Raw genomic sequence first — 27243 nt, forward strand, 5'->3', positions numbered from 1 at the left:
TCTCAGTTTAGGGTGTTAGCAATCTTCTTATAGTTATTTTGAGGACACAGTGCAGACCACCTCAGTTTCTAAATCAGTTTCTCTGGTTTTGCTCTTTATAGGTATATGTTGGGAGTAAAATGAACATTGTTGTTTTATTTTATAAACTACAGACAACATTTCTCCCAAATTCCAAATAAAAATATTGTCATTTAGAGCATTTATTTGCAGAAAATGAGAAATGGCTGAAATAACAAAAAAGATGCAGAGCTTTTAGACCTAAAATAATGCAAAGCAAACAAGTTCATATTTAGAAAGTTTTGAGAGTTCAGAATTCAATATTTGGTGGAATAACCCTGGTTTATAATCACAGTTTTCATGCATCTTGGCATGTTGTCCTCCACAAGTCTTACACACTACTTTTGGATAACTATATGCCATTCCTAGTGCAAAAATTAAAGCAGTTCAGCTTGGTTTGATGGCTTGCGATCATCCCTCTTCCTCTTGATTATATTCCAGAGGTTTTCAATTTGGTAAAGTAAAATCAAAGAAACTTAAGTGGTCCCTTTTTTGAGAGCCCTATATATGTATATATACTACAGTTAAATAAAACAAAAATAAAAGTCCCTCTATCTTCCGCCATTTCAAACGCAACATCCGCCTGGTGCAGCAGCCATTTTGTGTGTTCATGCGGAGACTCGGAACAGCGGTTCCCCCTCGGTAAATATTCGGACCCGGGCGAAACCGGGCTCCCCGAACCCCTTAGAAAAAGTGAGGAGGGTGTGAATAGGCGCTGTGGGAATTTTAAGCGGAGCTGCGGGAGCCGGTTTGGCTGTGCGGGGCGGCGGCAGCATGTCCAGCGAGGAGAGCTACCTGGCCATCCGGCGGTACCTGACGGACGAACGGCAGCCCTACGCGCCCGGAACCCCCGGCAACACCAAGCGCAAGATCCGCAAAGCGGCCGCCTGTTACATCGTGCGGGACGGGGTTCTGTTCTACCAGCGGCGGCAGAAGGGCCTGGACCACTTCAGCGAGCTGGAGGTGGTGCTGCAGGCCGACCGGAGAAGGGGACTGATCGGCGAGGCACATCTCAGCTCCTCGGGGGAACACCTGAACTCCCAGCTCACCTGGGAAACCATCTCTCAGAAATACTGGTGGAGAGGTGAGCCAGTCCCAGCGGAGTAAAGTTAGTTTGATATTCGATATTCAGCGGAGATTCGCCTTTCGGCCGTTCTCTTGCTCACAGGCAATGTCCTAAACTCTCCCAAATTACATTTTCCAAACCACAGAAGAACAGAGAACAAACTACAAACGTCAGATTTTCTGAAAACATCCAACCTTTCTGTTTCTCCGAGAATATTTACTGAAAATGGCAGGAATCGCTGCAGCGGGCGCTGAAGCTGTTAAGGGACCGTCTGCAAAGTACGGACCCTGATTAAAAACGTAAACATTCACAGCGCCGTTTAATGCATTTCTACTGTAACACGCCCATATGAAATATAGATAAAAAAAAATCATACGTAGTCTTTAGAGACACACCTGAAAAATAACTACAACTTTTACTTTTGAAAAATATGATTTGGTTGATTTTATATTAATTTTTTAATGATAAAAATTGCTACTGTACTGCACTAATATGAAATATAGAAATAAAATCACTTGTAGTCTTTAGAGACACACCTGATAAACATACTACAACTTTTAGTTTTTAAAAATATGTCTCGGTTGATTTTATATTAATTTTTTAATTATAAACATTGCTACTGTAATGCACTAATATAAAATATAAAAATAAAATCACTTGTAGTCTTTAGAGACACGCCTGATAAACATACTACAACTTTTATTTTTGAAAAATATGACTCGGTTGATTTTATATTAATTTTTTAATAATAAAAAATGCTACTGTACTGTACTAATATGAAATATAGAAATAAAACCACTTGTAGTCCTCAAAGACACACCTGGTAAACATACTACAACTTTTAATTTTTAAAAATATGTCTCGGTTGATTTTATATTAATTTTCTAATAATAAAAATTGCTACTGTACTGTACTGATATGAAATATAGAAATAAAATCACTTGTAGTCTTTAGAGACACACCTGATAAACATACTACAACTTTTAATTTTAAAAAATATGATTCGATTGATTTTTTATTAATTTTTTATACTAAAAATTGCTACTGTACTGTACTGATATGAAATATAGAAATAAAATCACTTGTAGTCTTTAGAGACACACCTGATAAACATACTACAACTTTTAATTTTAAAAAATATGACTCGGTTGATTTTATATTAATATTTTAATAATAAAAATTGCTACTGTACTGTACTTATATGAAATATAGAAATAAAATCACTTGTAGTCTTTAGAGACACGCCTGATAAACATACTACAACTTTTATTTTTGAAAAATATGACTCGGTTGGTTTTATATAAATTTTTTAATAATAAAAAATGCTACTGTACTGTACTAATATGAAATATAGAAATAAAATCACTTGTAGTCTTTAGAGACACACCTGATAAACATACTACAACTTTTAGTTTTTAAAAATATGTCTCGGTTGATTTTATATTAATTTTCTAATAATAAAAATTGCTACTGTACTGCACTAATATGAAATATAAAAATAAAATCACTTGTAGTCTTTAGAGACACACCCGATAAACATACTACAACTTTTGGTTTTGAAAAATATGACTCGGCTGATTTTATATTAATTTTTAATACTAAAAATTGCTACTGTACTGTACTAATATGAAAAATAGAAATAAAACCACTTGTAGTCCTCAAAGACACACCTGATAAACATACTACAACTTTTGGTTTTGAAAAATATGATTTGGTTGATTTTATATTAATTTTTTAATTATAAACATTGCTACTGTAATGCACTAATATAAAATATAAAAATAAAATCACTTGTAGTCTTTAGAGACACGCCTGATAAACATACTACAACTTTTATTTTTGAAAAATATGACTCGGTTGATTTTATATTAATTTTTTAATAATAAAAAATGCTACTGTACTGTAGTAATATGAAATATAGATATAAAATCACTTGTAGTCTTTAGAGACACACCTGATAAACATACTACAACTTTTAGTTTTTAAAAATATGTCTCGGTTGATTTTATATTAATTTTCTAATAATAAAAATTGCTACTGTACTGTACTAATATGAAATATTGATAAAAAATCACTTGTAGTCTTTAGAGACACACCTGATAAACATATTACAACTTTTAGTTTTGAAAAATATGACTCGGTTGATTTTATATTATTTTTTTAATAATAAAAATTGCTACTGTACTGTACTAATATGAAATATTGATAAAAAATCACTTGTAGTCTTTAGAGACACACCTGATAAACATATTACAACTTTTGGTTTTGAAAAATATGACTCGGCTGATTTTATATTAATTTTTAATACTAAAAATTGCTACTGTAATGTACTAATATGAAATATAGAAATAAAACCACTTGTAGTCCTCAAAGACATACCTGGTAAACATACTACAACTTTTAATTTTTAAAAATATGTCTCGGTTGATTTTATATTAATTTTCTAATAATAAAAATTGCTACTGTACTGTACTGATATGAAATATAGAAATAAAATCACTTGTAGTCTTTAGAGACACACCTGATAAACATACTACAACTTTTAATTTTAAAAAATATGATTCGATTGATTTTTTATTAATTTTTTATACTAAAAATTGCTACTGTACTGTACTGATATGAAATATAGAAATAAAATCACTTGTAGTCTTTAGAGACACACCTGATGAACATACTACAACTTTTAATTTTAAAAAATATGACTCGGTTGATTTTATATTAATATTTTAATAATAAAAATTGCTACTGTACTGTACTAATATGAAATATAGAAATAAAATCACTTGTAGTCTTTAGAGACACACCTGATAAACATACTACAACTTTTAGTTTTTAAAAATATGTCTCGGTTGATTTTATATTAATTTTCTAATAATAAAAATTGCTACTGTACTGCACTAATATGAAATATAAAAATAAAATCACTTGTAGTCTTTAGAGACACACCCGATAAATATACTACAACTTATCGTTTTGAAAAATATGACTCGGCTGATTTTATATTAATTTTTAATACTAAAAATTGCTACTGTACTGTACTAATATGAAAAATAGAAATAAAACCACTTGTAGTCTTTAGAGACACACCTGATAAACATACTACAACTTTTGGTTTTGAAAAATATGATTTGGTTGATTTTATATTAATTTTTTAATAATAAAAATTGCTACTGTACTGTACTAATATGAAATATAGAAATAAAATCACTTGTAGTCTTTAGAGACACACCTGATAAACATACTACAACTTTTGGTTTTGAAAAATATGATTTGGTTGATTTTATATTAATTTTTTAATAATAAAAATTGCTACTGTACTGTACTAATATGAAATATAGAAATAAAATCACTTGTAGTCTTTAGAGACACACCTGATAAACATACTACAACTTTTATTTTTGAAAAATATGACTCGGTTGATTTTATATTAATTTTCAAATCATAAAAATTGCTACTGTACTGTACTAATATGAAATATAGAAATAAAATCACTTGTAGTCTTTAGAGACACACCTGATAAACATACTACAACTTTTAATTTAAAAAAATATGATTTGGTTGATTTTTTATAAATTTTTTAACAATAAAAATTGCTACTGTACTGTACTAATATGAAATATTGATTAAAAAATCACTTGTAGTCTTTAAAAACACACCTGATAAACATACTACAACTTTTAATTTTAAAAAATATGATTTGGTTGATTTTATATTAATTTTTTAATAATAAAAATTGCTACTGTACTGTACTAATATGAAATATAGAAATAAAATCACTTGTAGTCTTTAGAGACACACCTGATAAACATACTACAACTTTTAATTAAAAAAAAATATGATTTGGTTGATTTTTTATAAATTTTTTAACAATAAAAATTGCTACTGTACTGTACTAATATGAAATATTGATAAAAAAATCACTTGTAGTCTTTAAAGACACACCTGATAAACATACTACAACTTTTAATTTTAAAAAACATGATTTGATTGATTTTTTATAAATTTTTTAATAATAAAAATTGCTACTGTACTGTACTAATATGAAATATAGATATAAAATCACTTGTAGTCTTTAGAGACACACCTGATAAACATACTACAACTTTTAGTTTTGAAAAATATGACTCGGTTGATTTTATATTAATGTTTTAATAATAAAAATTGCTACTGTACTGCACTAATATGAAATATAAAAATAAAATCACTTGTAGTCCTCAAAGACACACCTGGTAAACATACTACAACTTTTATTTTTGAAAAATATGACTCGGTTGATTTTATATTAATTTTTTAATAATAAAAATTGCTACTGTACTGTACTAATATGAAATATTGATAAAAAAAATCACTTGTAGTCTTTAGAGACACACCTGATAAACATACTACAACTTTTAATTTTAAAAAATATGATTTGATTTATTTTTTATTAATTTTTTAATAATAAAAATTGCTACTGTACTGTACTAATATGAAATATAGAAATAAAATCACTTGTAGTCTTTAGAGACACACCTGATAAACATACTACAACTTTTAATTAAAAAAAATTATGATTTGGTTGATTTTTTTATAAATTTTTTAACAATAAAAATTGCTACTGTACTGTACTAATATGAAATATTGATAAAAAAATCACTTGTAGTCTTTAGAGACACACCTGATAAACATACTACAACTTTTATTTTTGAAAAATATGACTCGGTTGATTTTATATTAATTTTTTAATAATAAAAAATGCTACTGTACTGTACTAATATGAAATATAAAAATAAAATCACTTGTAGTCTTTAGAGACACACCCGATAAACATACTACAATTTTTAATTTTAAAAAATATGATTCGATTGATTTTTTATTAATTTTTTATACTAAAAATTGCTACTGTACTGTACTAATATGAAAAATAGAAATAAAACCACTTGTAGTCCTCAAAGACACAGCTGGTAAACATACTACAACTTTTAATTTTGAAAAATATGACTCGGTTGATTTTATATTAATTTTTTAATAATAAAAATTGCTACTGTACTGTACTAGTATGAAATATAGAAATAAAACCACTTGTAGTCTTTAGAGACACACCTGATAAACATACTACAACTTTTAATTTTAAAAAATATGATTCGATTGATTTTATATTAATTTTTTAATAATAAAAATTGCTACTGTACTGTACTAATATGAAAAATAGAAATAAAACCACTTGTAGTCCTCAAAGACACAGCTGGTAAACATACTACAACTTTTAATTTTGAAAAATATGACTCGATTGATTTTATATTAATTTTTTAATAATAAAAATTGCTACTGTACTGTACTAGTATGAAATATAGAAATAAAACCACTTGTAGTCTTTAGAGACACGCCTGATAAACATACTACAACTTTTAATTTTGAAAAATATGACTCGGTTGATTTTATATTAATTTTTTAATAATAAAAATTGCTACTGTACTGTACTAGTATGAAATATAGAAATAAAACCACTTGTAGTCTTTAGAGACACACCTGATAAACATACTACAACTTTTAATTTTAAAAAATATGATTCGATTGATTTTTTATTAATTTTTTATACTAAAAATTGCTACTGTACTGTACTGATATGAAATATAGAAATAAAATCACTTGTAGTCTTTAGAGACACACCTGATAAACATACTACAACTTTTAATTTAAAAAAATATGATTTGGTTGATTTTTTATAAATTTTTTAACAATAAAAATTGCTACTGTACTGCACTAATATGAAATATTGATAAAAAAATCACTTGTAGTCTTTAAAGACACACCTGATAAACATACTACAACTTTTAGTTTTTAAAAATATGTCTCGGTTGATTTTATATTAATTTTCTAATAATAAAAAATGCTACTGTACTGTACTAATATGAAATATAGAAATAAAATCACTTGTAGTCTTTAGAGACACACCTGATAAACATACTACAACTTTTAGTTTTAAAAAATATGATTTGGTTGATTTTTTATAAATTTTTTAATAATAAAAATTGCTACTGTACTGTACTATGAAATATAGAAATAAAATCACTTGTAGTCTTTAGAGACACGCCTCTAAAGACTACAAGTGATCTTATTTTTATATTTCTGTTCGAAAAGCTAAATCACAATTTTATCTAGATGAAACATCAAGAAGTTTAAATAATCCAACAAAATTCTGGAAAACGATAAAGTCATTGTCTCCTACCCCATCATGCTGTAAACTTCCTAATCAATTAGTTGTAAACAATCAACAAGTTACGGATAAAATGGAAATGGTGAATTGCTTTAACAAGCATTTCATTTCCTCTGGATCTATATTTAACTCTTGGCCAAAGCAGAACATATTGGATCATAAATGTGCAGAAGTAAAAGATAACCCTCAGTTTAATTTTAGACCAGTAATGAGAAATGAGCTCTTATCAATTCTTAAAAAGTTGGATACTAGAAAACCTGCAGGGTCTGATGAGATTGAACCATTTTTCTTGAAACTTGCAGCTGATATTATTGTTGAACCACTTACTTACATTTTAAATTTATCATTGGAGCAGAATTGTGTGCCAGAGGTTTGGAAATCTGCTATAGTTCAGCCCTTGTTCAAGGGAGGTGATCATTTTAATTAGACAATTATCGGCCAATTTCAAAATTGTCAGTATTAGCTAAAATTCTCGAATCCTTAGTTTCAGATCAAGTAAAGCAGTTTCTATCTACTTATAATATTTTGTCTGTTTCTCAATCTGGTTTTCGGAAAAAACATAGTACCATTACAGCTACCACCAAAGTACTTAATGATGTAATTCGTGCTCTTGATTGTAGGGAATCTTGTGCTGCCCTATTCGTAGATCTATCAAAAGCATTTGATACAGTGAATCATGATGTACTATTGTTACGTCTATCTAGTATTGGATTGGCCGATAGTGTGGTTGGTTGGTTTAATAATTACTTAAGTAATAGATGTCAGCAGGTACTCTTTGAGGGGATTCTTTCAGATAGGATGAATATCAGTGCTGGAGTGCCACAGGGTTCTATTTTAGGCCCCTTGTTGTTTACTATATATATAAATAATCTAAGTAGTAATATTTCTAATGCCAATATGCACTTTTATGCAGATGATACTATTATTTATAGCTGTGCTTCATCACCAGTACAAGCACTTTCAAAGTTACAGGAAGCATTTGTGACATTTCAGCATAATCTTAATGATCTACGATTAGTCCTTAATGATCAGAAAACAAAATATATGCTGTTTTCCAAAAATCTGATACATGACCTACATGTCCCTCAAATATGTACACTGTCTGGTAAGTCAATAGAGTTAGTTTCATCTTATAAATACTTAGGCATTATGCTAGATGATAAGCTCTCTTTTAAATCACATATTGAGTATATCACTAAAAAGCTAAAGCTGAAACTTGGATTTTATTTTAGGAACCGTTCTTGCTTCACTCAACAGGCTAAGAAAAAATTAGTTGAAGCAACCTTTTTATCTGTTTTAGATTATGGGGATATAATTTACAGATTTGCCCCAAAGACGACACTGCAATCGCTGGACTCTGTTTATCATTCTGCATTGAGATTTATAACAAGTGCCAATTTCTTAACGCATCACTGTAAACTGTATGAAATGACAGGTTGGGCTCCACTATCAGTAAGACGCCAAATACACTGGGCAGTTTTTGTGTATAAAGGAATTATTGGTCAGCTTCCCTCATATTTGTCTGAAATTTTGATAAGAAACGGTTCCTTGTATAATTTACGCTCTAGTAGTTATATAACACTGGATATTCCTGCTGTTCGGTCTGAATTTGGAAAGAAGTCTTTCAGTTATGATGCACCTTCAACCTGGAATGATCTTCAGAAACATTTTAGATTAGATCAGTTTATTTCACTGAAGGAATTTAAATCATCTGTCTCAAATCTTTATAAATATGCTTGTTCTTGTTAAAGTATTTTGTTTGTATGTGTGTATTTACGTCTCTATGCTATAAGGGTGTAGATTATTGGTGCTATAGGTTTTTTGTGCTGCTGTCTTGGTCAGGGCTCACTTGTAAAAGAGATTTTTTAATCTCAATGTGACTACCCTGGTTAAATAAAGGTAAATAAATAAATAAATAAATAAATAAAATTTCATATTAGTACAGTACAGTAGCAATTTTCATTATTAAAAAATTAACATAAAATTAACCGAATCATATTTTTCAAAACTAAAAGTTGTAATATGTTTATCAGGTGTGTCTCTAAAGACTACAAGTGATTTTTTATCAATATTTCATATAAGTACAGTACAGTAGCAATTTTTAGTATAAAAAATTAATAAAAAATCAATCGAATCATATTTTTTTTAATTAAAAGTTGTAGTATGTTTATCAGGTGTGTCTTTAAAGACTACAAGTGATTTTTTATCAATATTTCATATAAGTACAGTACAGTTGCAATTTTTAGTATTAAAAAATTAATAAAAAATCAATCAAATCATATTTTTTAAAATTAAAAGTTGTAGTATGTTTATCAGGTGTGTCTCTAAAGACTACAAGTGATTTTTTATCAATATTTCATATAAGTACAGTACAGTTGCAATTTTTAGTATTAAAAAATTAATAAAAAATCAATCAAATCATATTTTTTAAAATTAAAAGTTGTAGTATGTTTATCAGGTGTGTCTCTAAAGACTACAATTGATTTTATTTCTATATTTCATATTAGTACAGTACAGTAGCAATTTTTATTATTAAAAAAATAATATAAAATCAACCGAGACATATTTTTAAAAATTAAAAGTTGTAGTATGTTTATCAGGCGTGTCTTTGAGGACTACAAGTGGTTTTATTCCTATATTTCATATTAGTACAGTACAGTAGCAATTTTTAGTATAAAAAATTAATATAAAATCAGCCGAGTCATATTTTTCAAAAATAAAAGTTGTAGTATGTTTATCAGGTGTGTCTCTAAAGACTACATGTGATTTTTTATCAATATTTCATATTAGTACAGTACAGTAGCAATTTTTATTATTAAAAAATTAGTAAAAAATCAACCAAATCATATTTTTCAAAACTAAAGGTTGTAGTATGTTTATCAGGTGTGTCTCTAAAGACTACAAGTGATTTCATTTCTATATTTCATATTAGTACAGTACAGTAGCAATTTTTATTATTAAAAAATTAATATAAAATCAACCGAGACATATTTTTAAAAACTAAAAGTTGTAGTATGTTTATCAGGCGTGTCTTTGAGGACTACAAGTGGTTTTATTTATATATTTCATATTAGTACAGTACAGTAGCAATTTTTAGTATTAAAAATTAATATAAAATCAGCCGAGTCATATTTTTAAAAACCAAAAGTTGTAGTATGTTTATCGGGTGTGTCTCTAAAGACTACAAGTGATTTTATTTTTATATTTCATATTAGTGCAGTACAGTAGCAATTTTTATTATTAAAAAATTAATATAAAATCAACCGAGTCATATTTTTCAAAACTAAAAGTTGTAGTATGTTTATCAGGTGTGTCTCTAAAGACTACAAGTGATTTTATTTCTATATTTCATACTAGTACAGTACAGTAGCAATTTTTATTATTAAAAAATTAATATAAAATCAACCGAGTCATATTTTTCAAAATTAAAAGTTGTAGTATGTTTATCAGGCGTGTCTCTAAAGACTACAAGTGATTTTATTTCTATATTTCATATCAGTACAGTACAGTAGCAATTTTTATTATTAAAAAATAAAAAAAAAATCAACCAAATCATATTTTTTTTAATTAAAAGTTGTAGTATGTTTATCAGGTGTGTCTCTAAAGACTACAAGTGATTTTATTTCTATATTTCATATTAGTACAGTACAGTAGCAATTTTTAGTATAAAAAATTTAATATAAAATCAACCGAATCATATTTTTCAAAACGATAAGTTGTAGTATGTTTATCAGGTGTGTCTCTAAAGACTACAAGTGATTTTATTTTTATATTTCATATTAGTACAGTACAGTAGCAATTTTTATTATTAGAAAAATAATATAAAATCAACCGAGACATATTTTTAAAAACTAAAAGTTGTAGTATGTTTATCAGGTGTGTCTCTAAAGACTACAAGTGATTTTATTTCTATATTTCATATTAGTACAGTACAGTAGCAATTTTTATCATTAAAAAATTAATATAAAATCAACCAAATCATATTTTTCTAAAGTAAAAGTTGTAGTTATTTTTCAGGTGTGTCTCTAAAGACTACGTATGATTTTTTTTTATCTATATTTCATATGGGCGTGTTACAGTAGAAATGCATTAAACGGCGCTGTGAATGTTTACGTTTTTAATCAGGGTCCGTACTTTGCAGACGGTCCCTTAACAGCTTCAGCGCCCGCTGCAGCGATTCCTGCCATTTTCAGTAAATATTCTCGGAGAAACAGAAAGGTTGGATGTTTTCAGAAAATCTGACGTTTGTAGTTTGTTCTCTGTTCTTCTGTGGTTTGGAAAATGTAATTTGGGAGAGTTTAGGACATTGCCTGTGAGCAAGAGAACGGCCGAAAGGCGAATCTCCGCTGAATATCGAATATCAAACTAACTTTACTCCGCTGCCAGTCCCATTACCTCCCGGTTAAACCCCGGCGAGCTGTTTAACCTCTTTCTGACTTTTACTGCAGAGCTACACTCTGACCTGAACTCCTGCAGGGACAGATTCAGCTCACATTAAGCCTAGTGTGAGGGGTTAGGCTGAGTGAGAGAATTATCTATATGAGAGAGTAGATCAATGAACTCTGACTAACTGGATTAACTTAAATATATTAAATCCTCTAGTTTCATATGTTCTGTCCAGTGGAGCCCCCATCCCCCTCAGCTAGAGAGCTGCTTCAGCTCCATTACACTCCAGGACAGGATTTATTTAATGTGTTTATCCAGGAAAAAAAACACAGCAGTGATAGCAGTTAAATACCAGTGTGATTTATTTGTAGTGTGTCTGAATTTTTTTGTATAGATCAAATGAGGGTTAAACTTTGACAGGAACTTATTTAGGCTTAGGCTGATTAGTCATGTAGCTAACCTACTTCAGAATACAATGTATAATTAATCAATAATGTGTTTTTCTTATTGTATTATGTGGGTTAGCTAATGAACAAGTTATTCACTAGCTAAATTATGTGTGTCCAGTGAAGCCCCTTGTCCCATCGGAGCTGCTTTAGCTCCTGTAAACTGCAGGACAGGGTTTATTTAATATGTATATTAAATAAAAAAGCCTGGAAACATATCTAACACAGCTCAGCTTTTATATAAATCACTTTTATTGAGCCCTGAAGCTGCTTCTAAAATGTAATGTGCTGAAAGAAGGCCTGAACTAGTTTAGCAGCAAGCTAACGGGCATCAGTTATGTTAGCCAGCGAGCTAATCGTGTGCTAATCATTTGACAGCAAACGCTCATAAGGAATTGCTGGACTATAAAGAGCCAGTTTAGCTTAAAGTCTCGCCAGTGGTACCAGTTAAAATACAAGTATGATATATTTTAACCTCCTTGAGTCCTTCTGTCTGACATTTACTGTAAGCTGTAACTATATGTCAGAAAGGGATTCCGTTATCTACCCACACCATAACCATTAAACTAATTCGTCATTGAGCTACTTCAGAATACACCATTTAACTGGTATAATTATTTATTTATGAATTAAGCTGTCATTCTCTTGTTTCTCTAGCCCCCTGTCCCCTCAGTCAGAGAGCTGCTTCAGCGCCTGTAAACTACAGCACAGTAATAATTTAATGTATTTATCCAGAAAAAGGCCTGGACACAGGTTTAATACCGCTCAGCTTTAAAATAAATCACATTTATTGAGACCTGAAGCTTCTGAAGAAGGCCTAAGCTAGTTTAGCAGCAGGCTAAACAGGAATCTGTAATGCTAGCTAGTGAGCTAACAGTGTGCTAGTCAGTATATGTAATAAATCTGTTGTTCGCTATTTTCTGATATGTTTTGTCCAGTGGAGCCCCCTGCTCCATCAGTCAGAGAGCTGCTTGATTTCTATTGAACAGTATGTTGTACTGATGCATAATGTTTAATGTTCTGGATAAATACATTAAGCATTCCAACACAGCCGAGCTATTAAGAAAAATGTGTTTGGTGGGACCTGAGGCTCCTCAAAGGATTTAAATTCTATTTTCACATTTTAGGAAAGACATCTTTATTAGTAGTAATGTCAGATCTTACTGCAGTTATATAAATCCATTCTGGCTAATCAAATCCATATTCGTTAAAAAGTTTTACTGTAAGAAATACACTGATCATATTATATTTTTGTTTCTACACGCATTATCAACAGTTTTCAGCTCTGCTATATTAAAACATTGTTTTAATTTATTGTATTGTATTGTATTGTAATGTAATGTTCTGTGTCTGTTTCTCTGTATATTTTGTTATTCTCCTCCTTTCACTCTGTTTTTTAATACTCAGAACCCCACAGGAGAGAAAACCACCACAGAGCAGATATTATTATTATTTGGTGGTGGGTGGTTATTCTTAGCACTGCAGTGATTAGCACTGATTATCATGGTGGTGGTGTATGAGGTGTTAGTGTGTGTTATGCTGGTGAAGTGAGTGGAGTGTTGCTGCTGGACTGAGAAAAGTTCACCAATAATGTTTTGTTTTGGTGTTGTTTATGCTACAGGTATATTAAAGCAAGTGAAGGATTATATTAAGGACTGTCAGTGCCAGAGTAAACAGGAGCGTAACAGAAATGGTGCTGAAGATGGCACTGGTCTGGCAGCTGCCCAGCGACAAAGGACCCGGGCCAGTGATGAGGAGGAAGAGGATGAAGATAATGAAGATATTGATGAAGATCTTAATCAGTCCTTTCCAGTCAGGTCAAAAGCCAGCAGAGTGAACAAGCATGAACTGGTGTTTGTAAGTACTGTTAAAAGAATATATTAATAAATAAACGTTGGCTTTATAAAGCTTATCATTAGGGATACTCAAAAATATTCAAAAAATAGATAATTTGGGGGAAAAAATACTTTCAGAATAAGTGACGAGACCAAATATTTTATACAGAAAATGTTTTAAGTATTATCCACATCCACAAGTTGGAATGTTAAAAAGTGTCCAATAAATCATCATATATTGTAGATTTTAATGTATGCAGCATAAAACTGGGTTTGACATTATGACCTCAAAACAATATCACAATGAATTAAATATTTGACCTCAAATACGGTAAATTAAATGCTATTTTAATGAATGACAGTTAATTCTATCACACAATAAATCACACAATAAATATTTGTGTGCCACAGTTATTGGCACCCCTGTTGATATTTCAAAGAGTTCATAATCCCATGTATCCTTACGAGGTTCCCAGCTCCTTTGGAGGAGAAACAGGCCCACAGCATCACGATCCTCCCCCGTACTTAACAGTCAGTAGGCATGAGGTGTTTTATTGCGTACTCATTCTTAGTGTTACGCCAGACCCACTTAAGAGTGTTTGTTTCCGAAAAGCTCTATCTTGGTCTCATCTGACCAAAGCACACAGTCCCAGTTAAAATCCCAGTACTGCTTGGCAAACTCCACCGGCTTATGCTTATGATTACAATTCATAAAAGACTTTCTCCTTGCATGCCTCTCAAACTGCTTGTTGCCATATAGATAGGAACTGATGGGTGTTTGGGAGACCTCGTAACTCCAAGATCCTACCATTAGATTCAGTTTTCTTACAGTGAGCTGTGGAGAATTTTTACTTCTCTTACCTTCCTTTTCACTGTTCTAAACCTTTTGGTGATTGCTCTGACTGTAGATAAGGGTATCTGCAGGTGAGTGTCTTCTAGTCATTGCCTGATTTATGAATGTTGTCCCACATCTGCCGTATTTGAATAGTGTTCTCTTGTCTTTCCCATGTTTAATAGCGAATAAGAGAAATAGGCCTCTGTGTAACGCCATAATTACACTCACTCCAGGGAAATAGAAAGTGATGAATTACTAATTAAAGGTTCCTAGATACCTTGATCCACTTAATAAACAAAAGTAGAAATGACAAAAATGGTTCAAATACACTTATAATACTTAGTCATTATTTTTTTTTATTCACTTGAGTTAAAGTTTTTTTTTTTCCAGAAAGAGATTATGCTTTTGTGATGATGTATGTTTTTTAAGGCTTTTAACACATTTTAACTTTAGTAATTATAAAGGGCGCTGTAAGCCACTCGATTGACTCTCTGTTTTTTTATGTTGCTTCTATGATGTTACCAACTAAAGGAGGCAGGGTCCCAATACTACCAAAGCAGTATGCTTTTAATAAGGGGACAATGAGTAATAAAATGAACAGAATACAAATGTGTAAAAACTAGAATAAAGCCTTTTTTTATATATATTTTTCAAGATTACATGGTTGAATTTCCCAGACTTAATTATAAGGTAATGTAAATTGGTAAAAGTCATTTTCTCTGCTTGTTTTTTTTTTGAGGGTCTTTAAACTTTTTTTGTTCTGTTTTTATTTTGTAGGTGGACAGTAAAGGGGTCGTGCAACAGTTTCTGCCCAAACACGGACAGACTATGCTGGATAAACTAAATGAGCAACGTCTGAATAATCAGTTCTGTGATATCACTCTGCTCATCGAGGGCGAAGAGCTTCGGGCACACAAAGCCGTCCTGGCTGCCTGCAGTGAATACTTCAGAGAACTGTTCGTAGAGAAAGGGGCGATATCCAGCCACGAAGCTGTGATTGACCTCTCTGGTGAGAAGTAGAGAAGAACTGTTGATTATGATTGTGTATTCTGTAGGGTTGCAGCGGTATTGCATTTTGTTATAGCGTGGCATGAAAATTGATTATCATACTGTGTACATTTGTAATCTCACCAATCTGTTCATTTTTTTAGGTTATTAATTCAGCCAATTAATTTAATAATTGAGATCATTTATCATTAGCTGAAAAAATGTAAAAGTTTCACACTGCATGCAGCTTTTACATACGTTTTATGGACAAGCGTTTTTAAGTAGGAACTATGGTTAAGCTTTTACCCTATTTACATTCCTTTAAAGGTGAAAATTTCACCATGTTATAACTAAGGTATATACATGCATATAATCCAGACAGAATTTATATGTTTTTTACATAAAAATTAAACATCTAGATGGGAAATCTGAAAAAAAAAATGAAATAAAAAATGAATGTGGAATTTATGGGGGGAAAATAAAAACTGATTTCCCCCAAGGACCCCACATGTAATTCGTTTGGGATGGGATAACTTGTAATGTGCTTGTAAACTGATATTTTTGATCAGTCTAATTCTATCATCTGAATGATTTAAATTGGACAGTAATTAGAAAATCTTTTCTAAATATCACTATTTTTTTTTTTCTTTCTCTATTTTTTTCCTCCATTTCCATGGCAGGCTTCAGTAAGGCCAGTTTCTTGCCTTTGCTGGAGTTCGCCTACACCTCTCAACTGACCTTCAACTTTTGCGTGATGGCGGATATCGCCACATTGGCACGGTACCTGCTGATGCCCGAGGTGCTGCAGATCTGCGAGAAGGTGCACAAGAAGGTAGAGGAGCAAAAGCTGATGGTCTACCAGCAGGGAGACGTCCACACGGTGGTGGCCACCCAGGTTATGCCCTCGGATGTGGTGCAGCCTGGAGCGTACGTCGTGGCGCTGCAGAGTGACGGGCAGGCGGTGGTAACCCACGCTGACCAGTCCGAGACTGGCGAGGCCATTACGGTCATCGCAGCTGAGGACGAGACCGTGGGCTCTCTGGCACTGCTGGCCGGAGCGACGGTGGACGGAGAGACCATGACTGTGGTGACGCACAGCGGACAGGCTGGCTCGGCCGATTCACTGGCCATCGTGGCCCACAACGACCAATCAGAAGTGGAAGAGACCATGACTGTGGTTACTCATTCCGGACAGGCCGGCTCCAGTGAGTCTCTGGCCGTGGTCCAGGCCTGCTGGACGGTGGAGGAGCGGCAGGTGGAGGACACGTCAGTAGTGGAGAGTGTGGAGTCTGGTGCGTTAATTGTCCAGGTTGATCCAGACAAGATGGTTCCAGCTGAAAATGTAGACATGGCTGCTGTTCCAGCAGTGACGGCCCTGAAGAAGGAACCAGCTGTTGGACCTGCGGAAGTTCCACCCCAGTCAGAACCGTCCGTACAGTCACCCGCCCCCGCAACTCCAAGAAAACGAGGAAGACCCCCAAAAGCAAAGCAGGTTGCCCCACCTCCCCCTCCAGAACCTGATCCTGTGGAGGTGGATGCTGTGGAGAGCAGTTCTACTGAAGGGGAAGTGAAGAAGGAGGAGCAGGAGAGCGTTGATCCGAATAAGCGGAACTTGAGAAAGCGCTCGATGAGGGAGGGTGGGTACGTTCGTCTGCATATGGGACTCGAGAAAGAGGAGCAGGAGACGCCGTTGAACACTGTGAAGGTATGAGTCCGGTGCGGTTCGTCCATCCTTAAACACAGGAATAATACAGGAAATAACTTGCAGCTGTGGACAAAGATTTCTTTTTTTTTTTTTAGGTGGTATTTGTTTGGTATTTTACTGAATATATTGTATTTTATATTTGATTAGCTACAGAAGCTGTTTTTCTACTTTGAAATGGTCTTGCCAAAAGTCAGGGGACAGTGGCATGTAAATTGATTAGGAAGCCTTAGGCTACTCTTTGAATGCCCAAACCTGTATAAGTTGTGGTTGAAAACATGGTCATATTTTCAGCCCAGAGAACAGGGCCAATATTTTATTGGTTTAAATTATTAGCACAGTTTACAGGATGTGTTCCACATTCTGATTTATGAGTAAAAAAAAAAAATTCATTTTGTAAGTGTTGGGTGATATATGACCGTATTGTATTAATAAAATATTTTTTAAATGCTTTTTTTGTTCATTGTAAAATTGCACTGCTGCAACAAAAGAAATGTTAGATTTATTTAATGTACATTTAAACATTCGGTAGAAACAATCTTATTTTTTTAAACAGCAGCTTACTAAGACAATAATTTTGTAATGTAATGTAAAAAATAATGTAAAAGTACTAAAATACAGAGTGTTTAGTGCATGCATAAGAAATGCGAAGATAAACAATTAAGCAAAACTACAAAACGAATGCAAAATAACCTCCTGTCACATTATTTTTTAAATTTATTAAAATTACTAAGTTTTTTGTCTCTAAAATTAGTACTGCGTTATTGTTTCCGATATGATTAGGCACACCCCATCCCACAATAATATACTGTCATATTTCCCGACCTCAATATTGTATGTTTTTTTTTTTTTTTCATGTTTTAATTTTTTTGTTTTTACCCCGTTTAGAAAATGGCCAGGAAAGGTCTCACGCTGGCTCAGACTGTGAAAAAACGTTCCGCTGATTCTCCTGACGTGGAGATCATTTCTGACACTGAGAAGACGCTGTTGGAGGAGGCGGAGTTAGCAGCGAGGGAGGTGGCCCCTGTGGAGGAAGAGGTGGTGCAGGATAAGCAGGAGGGTGCGGTGGATGGAGAACACACGTGTGGCGAGTGCGGCCTGGTGTTCCAGAGACGCTACGCCCTCATCATGCACACGCTAAAGCACGAAAAATCACGCGGCTTCAAATGCACCGTATGTATTAATGCATCTTACTGTCTCATAACTACAGACTGACTGTGTGTAGCTGTGTACATCACTGTGTAGAAGTCTATTTGCATCGATGAATAAAGTTTTCCGCTCAGTATCAGTTTACTCAGTTTACCGCCTCTTCACAAACTGGTTGTATTACAGCTAAAAGATACAAGCTTTACAGGGCTAGAATAGTAATGTTAGCTGAACAGGCTTAGCCTTAGCTTATCTTGGTTTGCTTTATGTGTCTTTATGTGGCATAAATGTAACGTAGTACTGTCAGAATGCTGCATGGGGCTCTGTGAAGCACTGAGGAATAGTATAGACTTAAAGACAAAAACATCTGTTGATGTCCGTGTATTCGTAGAATTGGTGCTACAAGGCTAGTACAACTAGACAGAATGGAAGTCGTACAGGGGTATAAAAGGTTTCATAATCCTTGAATTTTGTCACCTTGCATCCACAAGCATAATTGTATTTTATTGAGATTTTAAGTAATATGACAACACAAAGTAGCACATAATTGTGAAGTGGAGCAAAAATGATATATAGTTTTTAAATGTTTTATCAAATTAAAACCTGAAAAATGTGATGTGCAGAAATATTGTTCACAGCCACTCTCCATCCAACCTGGCTGAGCTTGAGCTGTTTTATAAAGAAGAATGAGCAAAAAAAAAAAAAAGTATATAGAAGCACAAAAACTCAAAAGACTTGCAGCTGTTATTGTAAGGAAGTTCTAAGTTAAGTATTGATATAGGGGGCAAAACCCTTTTTAGATTTCTATTTGATTACAATTTGGAAAATCGTGTATCATCATCATTACACTTCACAATTATGTGCTTTGTGTTGGTCTAACACTGAAAATCTTAATAAAATACAAAAGTTTTTGGATGTAAGGTGGCAAAATGTGAAAAAGTTCATGGGTTATAAATATTTTTGCAAGCCACTGTAATAACACGAACTTCTATTAATACATAATTTTTAATTTAACATAGTTTGAATTAAAAATATATTGGTCTTTATCCTGTGTGTTCCAGTATGTTGACACTGACTTAAGCGATCCATTACCACTATTTGTTTCTTTTTTGTTTTTCTAGCTTTGTAATAAAGAGTTCCAGTATGCCACATCTCTGCGTGCTCACCTCGCCCGTCACAAGCACCAGAAGTCCCAGAGAGTGGTGGCGAGCCGAGGGCCAGCGTTGGAGGACGCGGAGGAGCCAGAGGGACAGTCTAAAGGCCGGACGAAGCGGGAGTTTGTGTGTGATATCTGCGGCAAAACGCTGCCCAAACTCTACTCCCTGCGCATCCACATGCTAACCCACACTGGAGTCCGGCCGCACGCCTGCCGGCTCTGCGGTAAAAGCTTCGCCACCAAACACAGCCTGAACATGCACCGAGCGCTGCACGACTCTGTCAAGCGCTTCCACTGCACCATCTGTGAAAAATCCTTCGTTACCAAGAGGAGCCTGGACGAGCACACCAGCATACATACAGGCAAGATCCTGCATTATATACATTATCTCACAGAAGAGAGTACATACCTCACATGTTTTGTAAATATTTCCTATCTTTTTAGCTGACTTTCTCTTGGTACATTATTTTTGTCTTATGCAAAATCACACTTGTGGTAAGTTACTTTTCTTTCTGCCAATTATTCGAAACGCTTTGTTTTATTTATTTATTTTTACAGGTGAATCAAAGTATTCATGCAGTCAGTGTGGAACATCATTCCACCGAGCTTCTGGGCTCAGCAAACACTTGAAAAAACATCAACCCAAACCTATGGTCCGTGCATTTCAGTGTACCCAGTGAGTGCCATCTCCACACACGCACACTCTCTCTCTCTCTCTCTCTCTCTCATCTCTCTCTCATATTTATCTCTCTCATCTCTCTCTCATATTTCTCTCTCTCTCTCTCTCTCTCTCTCATATTTCTCATACACACACAATCATTATTGTGAAATTATTTTTTACAATTAACACATTAATTAAGGGCTTGAACGTTGAATCTTAATTTGCATTACCCGTGTTGAGCAACAGAGGGAGCTCTTCACAATGCCGACTGCTCACATAACGGAGTGTGTGTGTTCAGGGCCTAAAATAATATCACAGTATTTAATGTTATTTTTGTGATAACAATACTCTTGGAGATATGACAAAACACAGAATTAAAAAATGTATGTTAAGTAATTACACAACTGCAACAAAATTAATTTTGATATGGCACATTGCTTACTGAGATATTAGAAATACAAGAATTTTATCAGATTTGTAACAGAAGTCAATGATCCAGAATAGCATGATGGTAATAATGCACTTCAAATATCTCCATATATCCAGGATTAAAGTCGAATAAATGATACTGAACAGATATAATCTGTCTCTAGTAGATATAATGGGGAATGAGAACAGTGTTAAAAAAAAAAAAAACAGCAAAAAAAGTAGTACTCTGATGTGATAATTAGGGGTGGGTGATATGGCAAGATATTTCTGGGATTAATATTGTTCACGATATTCAAAAATGTCTTATTGCCTACTATACAATATGGCACACCCCTAGTGTGTGTGGTACACAAACACAAGAATACTTCTTATCCTGGGAAACTGGTAAAGCTGAGTGGCAAAAACATGGAAGGAGTTTAAATTGATTGAAGGAATATAATAAGAGTATAATTCCAGAGATGCTGGTGTTTTTGCTCCACAGCTGTGATAAAAGCTTTTTCGAGTTGAAGGACCTGCAGCAGCACATGAACAAGCACCTGGGCCTAAAGCCTTTCCAGTGCCAGGTGTGTGGGAAATGCTACAGCTGGAAGAAGGACTGGTACTCCCATGTTAAATCACACACCGTCTCAGAACCCTTTAGGTAAGAGCAATAATTCACATGGAAATAATACAAACAAGTGTATCATGATTGTGTGACAGGTGTGACCTGTGTGTTGTGTTGCTGTGGCAGGTGTAATGTGTGTGGTAAGGAGTTCTTCGAGAAGGCTCTGTTCAGGAGGCATGTGAAGAAGGCGACCCATGGAAAGAAGGGCCGGGTGAAGCAGAATCTGGAGAGGGAGTGTGAGCACTGCGGGAGGAAGTTCACCCAGCTCCGAGAGTACCGGCGCCACATGAACAACCACCAAGGTGAGCCGTCACATGTACTGCGACAAAGTCCCTGGTGGCAATGCCCCCTTGCCCCCCCATCTAACTACTTTAAGAGTGCTTTTACACCTGAACACCTCTCTGCTGATTGGTCAGAGCGGTCTGTGGTTGGGTTAGTAAAGTAAATATGGGAAGCAGATTCCGTGATATGGACTAGCACATATACGATATCTGTAGATACCCTGGCTGTAACTAGGTTTATCTCACTGGATGATGTATGTTGGCAGTGACTAACAGCCCTGCTGGAGGGGCTACATTAGTATTATGCTGTTTGAGTAGAGTCTTTCTGTAAAATTACCCACCCATTATTTACATCTTGAGGTTTAAATCGTGAGTCATTCTGCTTCATCAGCAGCTGGAGTCTGAGAGGGTACAAGGATTCAAGGAGATTTTATTGTCATTCGCATCTTATGTGGTACATGAGGTGGAACGAAATTGTGATCTCACGATCCAGTTTACACCCAAGAGCTGTTATTAATAGATATACAGATAAAAGTACAATAAAGGAATACAATAAAAATAGAATATACAAAATAGTTAAAGATAAATACCCCAAAATGAAATAAATAGAAAGAGTAGACAGGTTGCAGCAACAAGTCCAGAGTGCAAATGTGCTATAGCAGCATGAAATGAATTGGAGCAGTAGAAAATAAAGTGTCTCAGTGCGGGTAAAGTGACCGTGTTTGTACAGTAATTGTCCTTGTGTGTCAGTGCAGTGTGTTGTTAAGTGGAGTTTAAGAGTCTTACAGCTTCCGGAATGAAGCTGTTTCTCAGTCTGGTTGTTTTGCACTTGATGCTCCGCAGCCTCCGTCCTGAGGGAAGCGGGACAAAAAGTGCATGTGCTGGGTGGGTGGGATCCTTCCTGATGCAGGTGGCCCTCTTCCTGTAGAAGGAGGAGAGGACTGCGCTCCTCAATAGATCATGCTGCTTCTCCATCAGCAGTTGGAGTCTGAGGGCTTTTTCACACCGGTAGTTCGTTTCTCTGGTCCAAATCAGTTAATGAGTTTGTTTACTTGGAGCGTTTTCTCGCTCTGTTCGGTCTGGTTTCACATAGGCATAAATATAAACGCACCAAAATGCGCATCAATAAACCACACGAGCAGCCTGTGTCCTCTGATTGGTCAGAGCTGCCTGACACGGGAGTACATCCTCTAGCTGGTCTCGGTCCGGTTCTTTTGATCCGCACCCGAGTGCGATTACTGTTTTCACACCTGCTCAATCAAACCGCACTAAAGTTACAAACGGACCAGAGTTCGTTTTAACTGGACCAAATAGTGCTGGTGTGAAAACGCCCTGAGAGTGTACAGTGTGTCATGCTGTTTCTCTCTGGATGAGTGCTGTAGGTGCACACAAGCATCCGTTAACTGATTAGAGCTGTATCAGAGCTGGGGATCCAGCGCTTTCCTTAAAGCGTGCTGTGATGCTGCCTAGTGATGCTTTACTAATAGACAGATCATTATTAATCCAGAATGAGTTGGGTCTAAAGGGCACAATGCCAGAGCCTGGAACAGACTGGTTTCAATACATGTCCCGATTCTTATTCTTCGCTAAGTAGTTTTCCCATCTTAAAACCAGCAGCATATTTATTTCTAAATAATATCCGAAATTACTCTACCACAGAGTTTCTCTCTAGAACCTGGATTTCTTCTTAAATTTACTATTAGTTTTGGTTTTAGTGAGTGCACTAAACGAGACCACCTCTCTTGGTCAGACCAAATTTTGTTGGTTTTGTAGCTCCTTCTATTTTGATTCAGATCAAACAAAAAAGTCAGATGTTTAGGTTCTGTTTAAATTTTAAGCGCCACTCTATTGGTACAAAGGTTTTGTTCATTGTTTCTTTTAGATTTGCAGTGTTTTATGGATTTTATTGCATTCAGGAACAAGACAAGAGTGTTAGTAAGGTCAAGAAGTTAAATGATTATCACCACAACTCAATGCTGGAGGCTTTATACCTCTCTATAGCCCACATCTGCCAGTATGTTTGTTGATCTAGTTCTGTTCTATTGGCAGTACTACCCTTCTACGGGGACTAGACAAGCTGCGCGTGTAAGTGCGCGTGTAAGTGCGCGTGTAAGTGCGCGTGTAAGTGCGCGTGTAAGTGCGCGTGTAAGTGCGCGTGTAAGTGCGCGTGTAAGTGCGCGTGTAAGTGCGCGTGTAAGTGCGCGTGTAAGTGCGCGTGTAAGTGCGCGTGTAAGTGCGCGTGTAAGTGCGCGTGTGTAACCTGTATTTGTTGTAAAACTCTCTTCTCTTCTTCTACAGGAGTGAAGCCGTTTGAGTGTCTGACCTGTGGGGTGGCGTGGGCTGACGCCCGCTCTCTGAAGCGCCACGTCCGCACGCACACCGGTGAACGCCCGTATGTCTGCCCGCTGTGTGAGGAGGCCCACATAGATGCTCGCACTTTGCGAAAGCACATTACCAAGTACCATGGAGATCACCTGCCCGGGAAAATCATGCTGGAGAAGGACACACTGCAGTTTCACAACCAGGGCACACAAGTGGAGCATGCAGTCAGCATCCTCAGCCCCGAGCTGCCCCCCGAGCTCCAGCCGCCCCAGCCGCCGCCCAGTGAGGAGATTGAGACAGTCCTCATCACCGAGGAGACTGTGGAGGCCGTGGAGGCAGTGCAGGCCGTCAGCGAGGGCTCCATTTCCACGCTGTCGGACCAGAGCATCATGCAGGTGGTGAACTATGTGCTGGCCCAGCAGGCTGGCATTAAGGTGGAAGAGGCTGCTGACATCATTCAGACCATGGAGGTGGAGGTGGCTCACGTGGCAGAGGTGGAGTGATGTGAGGACAGAGAAGTGAGACCATAAAGGAGGGCAGCATTCGACTGAAACTGAAATAAACTCTGCGTTAGGGGTGGGCGATATGGTAAAAATAAATATTGTATTACAAGATATCGACTCATTTTCATGTACATACACAATTGTATGATAATTTGTGCCACAAATTATTTTGGACTCATAAAATGGCATCCACATGGATACTCCCATATTTATGCTGTGTTCCATTTATTTTAGACATTAGATGCTGTAACTGTGAATCCCAGTTAAACATTCCAATAATTTTACACATTTCTAAACATATTTCCAAAAAACTTGCTAAAGATATTTTATTTTTTGGAGATTACCATAGCTGGTTTGACAGTCCTCTGTTGACGTTTTATGGTAAATCCAATCAAAATATGTCACCCTTTATATGTTTCAGATTAGCACTGTTACCAGTGAGTGTGATTACTTTATAATATTCTATTAAATATGATTATTAAGTAGTCTGTATATAACAGCATAGTCTGATTTATCTGAAAAGTGAAAGGTGTAAAATTCAGATTAGTAAATGTGATAGAGAGCTGGATTTTGAGCTCAGTAATTAGATTTCTCCGTGCACGTAAACTGTCTCTGTGCATGAGTGGAAGCAGACTGTGTTGGTGGAAATAAGTAAGCAGTGTTGAATGCAGAACCTGAGAATTCTCGTCCAAACACTTTGAGAGCAACGCTGAAACTAAAGAAGTTAAATAAGCTTTATCCTCTAGCAGATCTATGATCAGATTGCAGATAGGTGTGTGAAAAATGCTGCTGCATGAAGTTTGCAATTTACTCAATGTTATTGGCCGGTTTCAAAGCACAAATTTCATTGTTTGACCCGTTATCTGATGTTTATATAAACACATTGATCGGATTGTTGGAGAGTTCTGGCTGAAATGATCTGCTGGAACTTCTGAATTCTCAGTTCAGATGGAACGCAGCATTAATCAGTAGTATTAAACAGCACTAGTTACACTCTTGGGTGGTCAGTGTTCTTTAAGCTGATAGACAATATAATTTTCTGAGCATGTTGTGGGTATCATTGCAGTCACAATACAATTAACGATCATTATATCGCCCACCTCTACTTAGCATAGCCATGTGATGTATAAAGAGGTAGTTTGGCCCCTCCCCTATCTTTGCTTTGGCACAGACAGAATGTATGCACGAACGTGGCGTGTTTATTTTTGTTGTAATATAAATATATATAAAATGCTGACCTAAGGAACATTTCTCCTCGTGTGCGCTGAGAATTAGGTAGGCTGATATGATTTGTCAATAATGTATAATAAAAAAGCAGCAAGGAATTCAGTAAAAAATCAGCTCTTATGTACAGAAACAACTTTTTAACCGATTGGTTATTGATATAATTTCTATTCATAATGGACTGTATTTTTGGGTTAATGTTTTAAGTTTAAAAGCTTTGATGGTGTTTACGGTGAGGGTGCAGTCTGCCTGGTGGAGGTGTGTACAGTGCTGGATCCTGGATCATCACAACCAAATAAAAGCTTTATGCAGGGCTGTGCCACAAACCCAACTTTACTGACTCACTGTTGTTCCTTGTTTTTGAAGCTCTGGTTTACTCCATCACCATCCTTTACAATACGATATCAGTTACAGGTACAATACTTCATTACTTTAATACGTCATTTTTACAGGTGCCTAAAATATTCAAATATTCTATTCAATGTGAGCAAGGGTGAGTGAGTGAGTAAGAGAGAGGCTGAGTGGGGGCGAGTGAGTGAGTGAGAGGCTGAGTGAGGGAGAGTGAGAGAGAGAGAGTCTGAGTGAGTGAGTGAGTGAGTGTGGCTGAGTGAGGGTGAGTGAGGGAGAGAGAGAGAGTCTGAGTGAGTGAGAGGGAGAGTGAGAGAGTCTGAGTGAGAGAGAGAGTCTGAGTGAATGTGGGTGAGAGAGAGGCTGAGTGAGGGTGAGTGAGAGAGAGAGGCTGAGTGGGGGTAAGTGAAAGGCTGAGTGAGGGCGAGTGAGTGAGTGAGAGGCTGAGTGAGGGAGAGTGAGAGAGAGAGTCTGAGTGAGTGAGTGTGGATGAGTGAGAGGCTGAGTGAGGGTGAGTGAGGGAGAGAGAGAGTCTGAGTGAGTGAGAGGGAGAGGGAGAGAGAGAGTCTGAGTGAATGTGGGTGAGTGAGAGAGAGAGTCTGGGTGAGTGAGGGAGAGTGATAGAGAGTCTGAGTGAGTGTGAGTGAGAGAGAGAGTCTGGGTGAGTGAGAGGCTGAGTGAGAGAGAGTCTGAGTGAGTCAGGGTGAGTAAGTGAGAGTGAGTGAGAGAGGGGTAAAACATATGACATTATTAAATCTATGTACACAAATAATAAGTGCGGAATAAAAATTGGCAACAAGCGAACAGAATTATTTTCTCAGGAGCGCGGAGTGAGACAGGGCTGCTGCTTAAGTCCAACACTATTTAACATTTATATTAATGAATTGACCACTATTCTAGAAGGATCTGCAGCCCCGGGACTCACTCTGAACGACTCCAAAATCAAATTCCTGCTCTACGCAGACGACCTGGTCCTGCTGTCCCCCACAGAGCAGGGTCTACAGCAGAACCTGGACGTGCTGGAGCAGTACTGCCAGACCTGGGCCCTGGCAGTAAACC

The 27243-nt window shown here is 35.5% G+C and overlaps 1 protein-coding gene across 1 annotated transcript; it reads left to right on the top strand.

Annotated features, from left to right (window-relative positions):
• Positions 1-624: 624 nt before the first annotated feature.
• On the top strand, positions 625-26167 carry zbtb11 (zinc finger and BTB domain containing 11). The gene is made up of 10 exons (XM_007236640.4): positions 625-1141; positions 13773-14008; positions 15599-15830; positions 16489-17513; positions 18399-18683; positions 19778-20174; positions 20371-20488; positions 21384-21542; positions 21633-21808; positions 24086-26167. The coding sequence occupies exons 1-10, from the start codon at positions 832-834 to the stop codon at positions 24610-24612; spliced, it is 3465 nt and encodes a 1154-aa protein (XP_007236702.3). The 5' UTR covers positions 625-831; the 3' UTR covers positions 24613-26167.
• Positions 26168-27243: the final 1076 nt, after the last annotated feature.

The sequence above is a fragment of the Astyanax mexicanus genome, chromosome 5 (genome assembly GCF_023375975.1).
Source record: "Astyanax mexicanus isolate ESR-SI-001 chromosome 5, AstMex3_surface, whole genome shotgun sequence".
NCBI classification, from domain to species: domain Eukaryota; kingdom Metazoa; phylum Chordata; class Actinopteri; order Characiformes; family Acestrorhamphidae; genus Astyanax; species Astyanax mexicanus.